Here is an 11,878-nt window from a genome sequence, read left to right as displayed (position 1 = left end):
TCCAGCGCAATAGCAATTTGAGTGACTAAAATACGTAGTGTATTTAAAAACGTACGTACGTTAAATACGAATCATACCTACATCTTGTGTGAGAAAATAGCTAGTCGCTTTCTCGTCCGCGGATGGATAACTGCCTAAGGAAAAAATCAAACAAGCATATAAAATATATATATATTAATAAACATTTTTATTTTTTACGTACATCCAAGATTTAAACTTTTATCTTTCCACCGAAATTACAAAAGAAACGAACATTCAACATAATATTATTATAATTAAAATTATCATTAATTTGCATAACATTATACAAACTTTACTTACTATAAAAGATAATAAGTAAGTATACATTAAATTAAAATGCATTAAAAATTACTCGTTTTTGGACCCAAACCCGTGTATGATGGCAAATTACCAAGTCTTATTTTTAGGGTTCCTTACTCAAATAAGAACTATTTTCGTGACGTATGTAATCTGTTGTTTATCGGTCGGTATTATATGGACTTCAAAATCTACTGAATTAATAGGTAATTTATTGTTATTTATTAATTATTGAATCCGCCTTTTATTCAAAAGTTGACACCTTAGATAGATGATTACTTTACCAATTGTACTTATAATTTTATTCTTATTAAAAGTAAATAACGGTATAGGCCAAAACTATCTGAACCATAATAAAAATTCCAATAAAATTCGCTAAAATCATCAAAATTACTCATATTATTATTAAAAATTTTACAACTAATTTTTGAAGCGAAGCTTCTTAGCACATGTTTACAATGAAGACTTAACTCGCAATTAGTGAACGAGTCCATTTAGATGAATTTACTTACATTTGTCCATCCGACCGTCTGACGGTCGTTTGTTCGTCCGACTGTCAGTCAGCTTTATGAATTAATGCACGTTATTACTCCAAATTCATCAATAAATATGTAAATTGTACCAAAGTGACCAAACAGTTGGTCCAAACTCATAGGACATAGAAAATCTCAGCCTAAGACTGAGATCTATAGAGCGCACTTTGACTTAGCTCGGACTTAAGATACTGTTAAAAGGAGACAGCGTTATATCGCTGGTATAAATCTGTCTCGTTTTAACTTGAAATTTAAGTTTCAGTAGTATTATACTATAGATCTCAGCCTAAAATCTCAATCTTGGACTGAGATTTTACAAAACGTATTTTTTATTTGCTCAAACTTATGACAGTTGAAACGAGATAGATTTATATCTGTTACTTTTAACTCTAAGTAGTCTGATTGAAGTCAAAGTACGCTCTATGAACTCAGCCTTACATTAGAATGAACCACTATACACGATGTGAAAGAAGTTTCACTTCTGCCGGGTGTCCCACGAAACCACGGCTTTTCTACTTCGCTTAGTGTTGGTATTATAAAAAGGTGTATAAGAAGTAGATGACGGGCGGCGCCCACGCGGCTTGCACCATGCTGGCTCCGAGGCAGCTGGCGAGGATGTACCACAGCAGCGATATCACCAGCGCCTGCCAGATTATGTGTATCGCTAGGAGGCTGGAAGAGAAGAATTAAGCTATTAAAGGCCGGTAAAGTGCGAGTCGGACTCGCATACGAAGGGTTTCGCACTAGAAATAACACTGTTTTTTTTTTAATTTCCACGGCGCGGCGGCCATTTTGAATGTTTTCGTATTTGTTGTGATAGCGGCAACAGATACATTCTGTGAAAATTTCAACTCTCTACCTATTATGGTTCTACGCGTACCGCCAAGAGATTTAACGTTCCAGCACGATGCTGCGCAAAACTGATTAGTTAGAGGTTTCATTAAATTGCCCCCTTTCAAGTCAGCCCGCTTCCATGGCTGATTGTAATTGGACTTATATAATTCTGAGACCAGCCATACACGGACAGGTTGAAGCAGTCAGGATGGACTACTTTAAGCTGCGACTGCGTATTGAACTACAGACTTCTACGTACGTACACACACGAACCGCTCAAGCAGTTGCAACTGCTTCGGGCGGTTGGGCGGTCAAGCAGTCGCCAGGCATACACTGACTGCTCGAGCTGTCGACCGCTCTCGCGCAGTTCCCTCCGCGCTCCTCATTCCACGTCGCGCACGCTTCCCGCCCGCATTGAAATTGCTTGAAGCTTGAAGCTGGCATCGAGCAGTTAAGCTAACTGCTCGATGGCAGCTTCAATGGCAGTCCGTGTATTTGATCACTGGCTAACCGCTCGAGCAGTCCGTGTAAGGCGGGCCTAAGACCCTATTGTACATACAATTTTGCAATTAATAAATTATCTATATATATAAAAGGAAAAGGTAACTGACTGACTGACTGATCTATCAACGCACAGCTCAAACTACTGGACGGATCGTGCTGAAATTTGGCATGCAGATAGCTATTATGACGTAGGCATCCGCTAAGAAAGGATTTTTGAAAATTCAACTCCTAAGGGGGTGAAATAGGGTTTTGAAATTTTGTAGTCCACGCGGACGAAGTCGCGAGCATAAGCTAGTCTAATCTAATCTAATTATGCCCGTTCGTAAAGTAAATGGATGTAAAAGTAAAATAATAGTAACTTACACAGTCTGTTTACTTCTGGCGGCGGGCAGATTCTTTTCACTCTCCTTATTCAAATACCTTCTCACGCCCAAGTGTAGATTCACGAAATATTCTTCCCACTATAATTTAAAAAAACGGCATTATTAAGAAAGCTCATAGCTTTATTTCCAAGTTGGCAAAAATAACTATCACCTATAATAACGATGAAGTCGTGGAGATAAGCTAGTCTATACTAATATTATAAATGCGAAAGTGTGTCTGTCTGTCTGCTGGCATTTCACGGTTCAACCGTTCAACCGATTTTGACGAAATTTGGTACAAAGATAGCTTGCATCCCGGGGAAGGACATAGGCTACTTTTTATCCCGGAAAATTGTAGAGTTCCCACAGGATTTTTAAAAACCTAAATCCACGCGGACGAAGTCGCGGGCATCATCTAGTATTTAGTATCGTCATAATCGGTTAAGGAGATAGGCCGTGAAAAAGTAAGAGACAGACACACTTTCGAATTCATAATATCAGTATTCAGCATGAATAAAGCTACTCATACATACATCAGTACCCATATTATAAATGCGAAAGTGTTTGTTTGTTGGTTTATTTATTGGTTTGTTGGTTTGTCCTTCAATCACGTCGCAACGGTGCAACGGATTGACGTGATTTTTAGGGTTCCGTACCTCAAAAGGAAAAACGGAACCCTTATAGGATCACTTTGTTGTCTGTCTGTCTGTCAAGAAACTTACAGGGTACTTCCCGTTGATCTAGAATCATGAAATTAGGCAGGTAGGTAGATGTTATACCTGACATTTGGGGAAAAATCTGAAAACCGTGAATTTAGGGTTACATCACACAAAAAAATTAAATTGTGGCCATGAACTAATAATTTAGTTAGTATTAGTATTTTCAATTTACTAAGTAAGATAACTATATCAAGTGGGGTATCATATGAAAGGTCTTCACCTGTGCATTCTAAAACAGATTTTTATTTATTTTTATGTATCATAGTTTTTGAATTATCCTGCGAAATGTCGAAAAAATACGACTGTAGTACGGAACCCTCATTGCGCGAGCCTGACTCGCACTTGGCCGGTTTTTATTTTGCATGGGTATAGTTTAAGACCTGGAGAGTGACATAGGCTACTTTTTATCCTGGAAAATCAAAGAGTTCCCACGGGATTTTGAAAAATGTAAGTCCACGCGGACGAAGTCGCGGGCATCAGCTAGTAAGTCATAAGGGAAATCTCACCATAATATTTGATATATTGATGTAGAAAGTTTCCGAGTCGGTCTTGTTGAGTTTCTCGGCGAGTTCCCTCGTGTTCTCGTTGTAGAACCTCCACTCCGTGAATATGAAGGTCTCTAACCGGTTCAGAGAGTTCCATACGTTTTTATGCAGACGGAACAGGCTGAAACAAGTATTTTTTGGTTGAAATGCATGGAAAGTTGCCTGCTATGGTGAATACTAACTATACTTACCATACTTACTATATAGTATTTCGATGATCGAATTCTATCAACGTTATTGACTATATATAAACTCTTACTAAGGCTTTCAGTTTGCACGCGGAACGACACGAAGTCCAAGTGTGGATGATATGAAGTCCAAGTGTGGATGATATGAAGTCCAAGTGTGAATGATATGAAGTCCAAGTGTGGGTGATACGAAGTCCAAGTGTGAATGATATGAAGTCCAAGTGTGGGTGATACGAAGTCCAAGTGTGGATGATATGAAGTCCAAGTGTGGGTGATACGAGGTCCAAGTGTGGATGGTATGAAGTCCAAGTGTGGGTGATACGAGGTCCAAGTGTGGATGATATGAAGTCCAAGTGTGGGTGATACGAGGTCCAAGTGTGGATGATATGAAGTCCAAGTGTGGGTGATACAAAGTCCAAGTGAGGGTGATATGAAGGACAAGTGTGGGTGATACGAGGTCCAAGTGTAGATGATATGAAGTTCAAGTGTGGGTGATACAAAGTCCAAGTGTGGGTGATATGAAGGACAAGTGTGGGTGATACGAGGTCCAAGTGTAGATGATATGAAGTCCAAGTGTGGGTGATACAAAGTCCAAGTGTGGGTGATATGAAGGACAAGTGTGGGTGATACGAGGTCCAAGTGTAGATGATATGAAGTTCAAGTGTGGGTGATACAAAGTCCAAGTGTGGGTGATATGAAGGACAAGTGTGGGTGATACGAGGTCCAAGTGGGGATGATATGAAGTCCAAGTGTGGGTGATACGAAGTCCAAGTGTGGATGATATTAAGTCCAAGTGTGGGTGATACGAGGTCCAAGTGTGGATGATATGAAGTCCAAGTGTGGGTGATACGAAGTCCAAGTGTGGATGATATGAAGTCCAAGTGTGGGTGATACAAAGTCCAAGTGTGGGTGATATGAAGGACAAGTGTGGGTGATACGAGGTCCAAGTGTAGATGATATGAAGTTCAAGTGTGGGTGATACAAAGTCCAAGTGTGGGTGATATGAAGGACAAGTGTGGGTGATACGAGGTCCAAGTGTAGATGATATGAAGTCCAAGTGTGGGTGATACAAAGTCCAAGTGTGGGTGATATGAAGGACAAGTGTGGGTGATACGAGGTCCAAGTGTAGATGATATGAAGTCCAAGTGTGGGTGATACAAAGTCCAAGTGTGGGTGATATGAAGGACAAGTGTGGGTGATACGAGGTCCAAGTGTAGATGATATGAAGTCCAAGTGTGGGTGATACAAAGTCCAAGTGTGGGTGATATGAAGGACAAGTGTGGGTGATACGAGATCCAAGTGTAGATGATATGAAGTTCAAGTGTGGGTTGATACGAAGTGCAAGTGTGGAAGATATGAAGTCCAAGTGTGGGTGATACAAAGTCCAAGTATTGATGATATGAAGTCCAAGTGTGGATGATATGAAATCCAAGTGTGGGTGATACGAGGTCGAAGTGTAGATGATACAAAGTCCAAGTGTGGATGATACGAAGTTCAAGTGTGGAGGATACGAAGTAGAAGTGTGGGTGACATGAAGTCCAAGTGTGGGTGATACGAAGTCCAAGTGTGGATGATACGAAGTCTAAGTGTGGATGACATGAAGTCCAAGTGTGGATGATATGAATTCAAAGTGTGGATGATATGAAGTCCAAGTGTGGATGATATGAATTCAAAGTGTGGATGATATGAAGTCCAAGTGTGGGTGATACTTACATGGGTTTGCCGCCAGTGACCCTCAGCAACATGTCAAGCAAGATGGCAGGGAAGAAGTGCACGAATATGGCCGACACGCGGAACAGCCACAGAGACGGTACGAAGCTCAAGTGTGGATACCTGTGGGGTATAAAGTTTTTTTAATTTTTTCCTTTAAATCTTAAACACGTTATTTTTAGGGTCTTTATTATTCCTAATTTCTGAGGGTTGTGACTCCTTTCCATTATTCACATAATGGTAGGAGTTCTTTTGGGATAATAACGCGGCGAGTTCCCAGATCCTTCTACATACAACTTACTAAGGGAACGAGATTTGGATCCAATAGGTTTTACAGTTATTAACAGATGTTAGAGTTAATACCCGGGACCGACAGGTTAACGTGCTCTCCGAGGCACGGAGGGAACGAGAAGGTCAAATTTGGGCCACCAAAGCCGGTCACCCATCCAGTTACCAACTTGGGTCAACGTTGCTTACGTGAAGAATTAGTAAGAAACTCGGCGGCTGCCGACCATACTCACCAAACAGCGCTCTTCAAGGGGTAGTTGTGCAACATATTGTTGACTACTCCATCTAGCACCGACCATCGGAACGGCTTCTGGGTTGACGAGGAACAATGGTACACCGTGAGACCGGACCTGAAATAAAAGGATTTTAAACGTGATCGCTTCCTGTCCGTCTGTCCGTCCATCCGTCCGTCTGTCAGCCCGTCCGTCAGTTTGTCAGCGGGCTGTATCTCGTAAACCCGTAATAGGTAGAGTTGAAACTTTCACAGAATGTGTATTTTTATTGCCGCTACAATTTCAAGATGGCCGCCATGAAAATTAAAAATATATATATTGTCTTGTCCCGCATATTGCTATTGGGCTGGAATCATGTCTCATTATCATCGAAATGACGTCATTTTGACGTCAGCCGAAATAAAAATATACTATCAGCTCGGAACTTCAGCCTAGTGCTGACGTCACTAAAATGGCAGCCACGCGCATTAGCAATTTGCGGGACTTAAACGATGGTACGGAACCCTTCGTGTGCGAGTCCAACTCACACTTGACCGATTTTTTGTTTTATTAATTTTTGTAGTCTAATTGAGCCGCTTCATGCTTGTAGCAAGCAACATAAGCAAGCATCGGCAAACTCACATTGGCTATGGTTGGGTTTGCAGCCAATCGGATGGGACGACAAGCGCTGGCAAGCATACGCAAATACCCGCCCACACGTTTGCTATACTAAGGCCATTACGAACGCGCGAACGTGGTCATAAATCATTACGATCAAGGGTTGTGAGAAAGTCGTTTTTGATAAAGGGATGCCGTTCAGACGCTGGTCTACAGACACAGGTAAAAAGTATGGACACTTTTTATGGACCTGTTATCGACTATCGACAAATTCTTTTGTTACATAAATTGGGTATTTGACTCAAATTTTTTTATTAGGTACTTTATTATACACTAAGATAAAAATAATGACGTAAACTGAAAAAACTAATTAAATCGATCAAATAATAAAAAAGTTATAAGCATTTAAATATTTCTGATTAGACAGAGATAGCGATTTAGAATTATGACGTCATTTTGACAAATGCCATAGTAGCTTCGTGCGGTTTCATACAAATTTTCGTTTTGCGAGAAAGGGATAGAAGACCCTCCCACTCCAAAATTAAAATGCCTGTTACTTTGTAAATCTTTGTCGGATTTTAATAATTTTTTCAGCGTACGTCATTATATTCATCCTAGTTTATAGTATATTTAATAAATTCAAAAGTAGTAAAATACCCAATTCAGATTCATAAGGCCTGTAAGTGCGAGCGAGAGGTCCGATAAAAATGATTTATGGCCCAGTTCGCACGTTCGTAAAGGCCCTAGTATAGTGCTTGTTGTTGTGTTCAACAAGCGTGAGGCGCGGCTATAATAATACCCACTTTTCCGTGGCAGCGTTCCAGCCCGCTACCAGCAGCTGGTTGACGACCACGTCCACGGGGATGTAGTCCGCGATCTTGTCCTTAGCGAGCGGCAAGCGACGGACCACGCCTGGGAACACGAACACAGTGAAAGAAAGACAACCCAACGTCTTTCATCCATACTAATATTCACACACGGGCACCAACCCGTGCTTTCGTGATTCCTTTCGTCAAAGGTTGCCTGGAAGAGATCGCTTTAGCGATAAGGCCGCCTTTGCATGCTACATCTATTAGAATAAGATCCTGTATTGTGTTTTTTCAATGTTTACTTTGTGTTGTGTGCAATAAAGTGTCAATAAATAAATAAATAAAATAATATTATAAATGCGAAAGTGTGTCTTTTTGTCTGTCTGTCTGCTAGCTTTTCACGCCGATTTTGATGAAATATGGTACAGAGTTAGCTTATACATTCCGGGTAAGGACATAGGTTACTTTTTATCCCCGAAAATTAAAGAGTTCCCACAGGATTTTTATAAATATAAATCCTCGCGAACGAAGTAGGCATCATCTATGCGAGTTCAACTTACACTTGGTACAACACTACATACAGAAGACAGAAGGAATTATACATGTGGTGATTTTGTAATATATACCTTTAGCAGCTCCCATCAGGAAACCTTGGGGTCCAACTTTGGAACAAGTCCATCCCGGTACGGGCTCCTTCCATGATGCTACAACTGAAAAAATATCCTATTAAATAATCATATCTAGTAGGACACGCAACAATAGGCTTAAGGAAGTACTAAATTGACATTCAGTACACCAAAAGACCTATTCATTGATACCCCCCACTATGGGGTAGACGAGAAAAAAAATTCATCCCCACTTTACATGTAGGGGAGCTACCCTAAAAAAAATATTTGTCACAATTTTATTGCGCCAGTTTGTCGAAGTGATTAATATTTATACCCATGCCAAATTACAGATTTCTAGCACTTATAGTCTCGGAGATTAACCGAGGACGGATGGAAGGATGGACATGGCGAAACTATAAGGGTTCCTTGTTTACTACAGAACCCTAAAAAGGACCCCGGATGGGTTCGAAACTAGCCGGGCTCACGTCGACTTATACGTAAGTATAGCTGGAATAACCTATACTTCCAATGGAAATTTAATTATCATCATCATCATCATCATCATCATCATCATCATCGATCAATAGACATCCACTGCTGGACATAGGTCTCTTGTAGAAATATTGTTCTTTAGAAATTTAATTATAGCGTGAGCGAAACAGACAGATAACTCGACGACTCAGTTTAAAATGCGTCGACATAGTAGTCTTTTTCATGAAAGAAGTCCCCCAGACGCAGCGCTGTACTCGCGTGACATAATGTTGCCATGTATGAGTAAAAAAATCACCGCGGGACTTCTTTCATGAAAAGGACTCTACTTATTACATACACTTACTCATAGTGGGTCTGACGATGGTGCAAGGGAACAAATCGGCGCAGTTCTTCACTTCGTGCTCCGCGAGGTGCTTGGTGAACGTGTATGTGTTTGGATGACTCTTTAGGAGGCTGGAAAGGGAATTTTATCTTAAACTATTGCCAAAAGGTCTGAGTGAATTAGAAAACTAGATGCTTAATCATTTCAACCCATCACCTGCCTACTACGGAGTACAGGTCTCCTGTCACAATGAAAAGTTAAGGTCACACTGGCCAAGTACGGATTAGCTGACTTCACACACCTTTGAGAACATTATGGAGAACTCTCAGGCATGGAGGTTACCTCAAGATGTTTTCCTTCACAGTAAAAGCAAGTGATATTTAATTACTCAAAACAATGCAATACTTACGTCCTCTCAATATCATTCAGCGCCTGGTCAGTTAACTTCTGCGCCATATTGATGACGCTCTCCACCTCTGCTGGGGCTTCGTATACCTTCTCGTGAGCTTCGGTTAAATATGAGTTTACATAGGCCGAAGACACGTGGACCATAACCTGTCAAATATGAATAATATATTACAGTATGTGGTAGAAAGTATGTACGTCAACATTTAGAAGGAGATAGCAGATTTGTAGAGCGCTGTCCCTGTCATTGGGACGACAAAACATCATATAGGTATGAGTGCCAGAGACAAAGCTGAAATGTCATTCTAAAGGCAGATGTACATTACTTTCTGCCGCATACTGTAGCTAATGCTTGGGAGTTTGATACGCAAAGATACGAAGTAATAGGCATCATCTATTTCATAATATAGTTGTGTCTAGTTAGAGCCTCAATAGCTCAACCGGTAAAGGAGTGGACTGAAAACCGAAAGGTCGACAGTTCAAACCCCGCCCGTTGCACTGTTGTCGTACCTACTCCTAGCACAAGCCTGACGCTTAGTTGGAGAGGAAAGGGGAATATTAGTCATTTAACATGGCTAATATTCTTTATAAAAATAAAAATGTCGAAAAATGTTGACTTAACTTACCTTCAAATCTTTAATCTGCTTACATAACTCCATAACCTGTCTGGTACCCAGAACATTAATTTTCACAGTGGGCCTCAGGTTTTCCTCAAAGTCTAAAGTGGCTGCACAATGTATCACCACATTGACATTGTCTTTCAAGACCTGTCTGTCTTCAGCGCTCAAGCCAAGGTCTTCATTTCCTACATCACCAGATATTGGTATCAGCTTCTTGAATATGTCTTTTGATTGGGTTTCTAGAAGCTTCTCGAAGACCTGGAAAACACAATGAATAACTCTTTATTTATTTTATTAATTAGGAACACAATACACATATTTTACATTTACTCCATTACTTATACACAAACACACACTGATACATTTATTATTTATTTATATAACTATTTCAAATTCTAAGTAAAAATATTCTAGTAACTTAAGATGCTGAAGCTGTTAAGTAGTAGTTTAATGAATAATTTATAAATATAAATATAGCTTCAATAGCTCAACGGTTGAGGAGCAGACTGAATTCCGAAAGGTGGCCGGTTCAAACCCCACCAGTTGCACTATTGTCCTACATTTAACCAAACCATTAAATTGTTTAATTTTATTTCCTAGTCTAGTCTTAACTAGTCCCTCACATAACATGACAGCCTAAAATTTCTATTCTATGAAGGATTTGTTCCAGTATTGTAGACTGTAGTAGTAGTTATAATATATTGTTTTAATAGGTGATTGACCCATTGACAAATCGATGTAATTAGGTCAATGGCATATTTTAATAGGTAGGTAAATAAATTCTTACGGGATTGTTTGGAAACTCTTCAAGCCTGTCGGAGATCTGCTTCCCTTTCTTAGGTCTCATCAGCAAGTATAAGTTCCCCACATCTGGTATACTTCGCAGGATCTTCTCGATAAGGCACAACCCGACGAATCCTGTGCCGCCGGTTATGAAGAAGTTTTTATTCGTGTAGAACGCACGCACTTGCGATTGTTCCATCATTTTGATGTCTCCTGCAATAAAATAAAGAGAACTATAACGAAAAGCTCATAAATATTGCATTAAAGAAAGAAATTATTGAAAGATTTCGGGATAAAACTTTGCAGTTTGCAGTTTACTTTGACGTAGTGATTATGTGGTGATTATATACTCTTTGTTTTTAAGTTGACAGACAAGGGATACATCAATAATTAATCTATGTTGATGGCTGTCAATGTCAAAATAATTGAAAAATTTCGCAATTAGTGCTGCCGCTAATAAAACAAAAATTCCCTAAAAACTCCCTAAATCAATCAAAATAATTAAACAGTCGTAGCTATAAAGTCATGGTGGTGCAGGTGAACCGTGAAAGTACCTACTTATCAATGAATAGAGACTTATATAAGATCAAATGAACTTCGTGAAGTTCGATCATTATTATATGAGTCGCTTCATCTGAAGATACAATTAACAAGGTAGTCCTTTTAGCCTACAGGCATCATTCGCACGTTTAGAGCATCGATTTGTAATCGATCTATACATTTTTTTTTTTTTTTTTTTGTCTATGGTCACTCACCGCCGCGCGGGCGGCTCGCTATCTTCCTCATTCTTTTTAGAGATATTACATAAAAAGTTTTTTCCCTTTGGTTGTGGGTGGGTGGGAACTTGTATCTTCAGATGAAGCGACTCATATAATAATGATCGAACTTCACGAAGTTCATTTGATCTTATATTATATGTTCGTCGCTTCATCTTTCAGATACAATTAACAAGGTAGATGTTCAGAGAAATGATAAGTTATTTTTTAACATCAGTAAAAAACATTCAGA

At 39.6% G+C, this 11,878-nt stretch overlaps 1 protein-coding gene across 2 annotated transcripts in view; it reads right to left on the bottom strand.

Moving 5' to 3' along the window:
* Nucleotides 1-159: 159 nt before the first annotated feature.
* Nucleotides 160-11,878, bottom strand: part of LOC117985465 (putative fatty acyl-CoA reductase CG8306) — a 29,954-nt gene continuing 18,235 nt past the window's right edge. For both annotated transcript variants that reach the window (XM_034972197.2, XM_069501008.1), the window contains exons 2-12: nt 10,875-11,083; nt 10,094-10,345; nt 9,472-9,617; nt 9,084-9,193; nt 8,267-8,350; nt 7,635-7,743; nt 6,235-6,351; nt 5,717-5,836; nt 3,777-3,936; nt 2,553-2,650; nt 160-1,523 (exon numbers count right to left, since the gene is read on the bottom strand). In XM_034972197.2, the coding sequence (XP_034828088.1) occupies nt 1,385-1,523; nt 2,553-2,650; nt 3,777-3,936; nt 5,717-5,836; nt 6,235-6,351; nt 7,635-7,743; nt 8,267-8,350; nt 9,084-9,193; nt 9,472-9,617; nt 10,094-10,345; nt 10,875-11,072 (1,533 nt within the window). In that variant the 5' untranslated portion in view covers nt 11,073-11,083 and the 3' untranslated portion in view covers nt 160-1,384. The remainder of the gene's footprint in view (nt 1,524-2,552; nt 2,651-3,776; nt 3,937-5,716; nt 5,837-6,234; nt 6,352-7,634; nt 7,744-8,266; nt 8,351-9,083; nt 9,194-9,471; nt 9,618-10,093; nt 10,346-10,874; nt 11,084-11,878) is intronic.

The sequence above is a fragment of the Maniola hyperantus genome, chromosome 9 (assembly GCF_902806685.2).
Source record: "Maniola hyperantus chromosome 9, iAphHyp1.2, whole genome shotgun sequence".
NCBI classification, from domain to species: domain Eukaryota; kingdom Metazoa; phylum Arthropoda; class Insecta; order Lepidoptera; family Nymphalidae; genus Maniola; species Maniola hyperantus.
The sequence above is the reverse complement of the archived record's forward strand: the minus strand, read 5'-3'. Positions and strand labels throughout refer to the sequence as shown.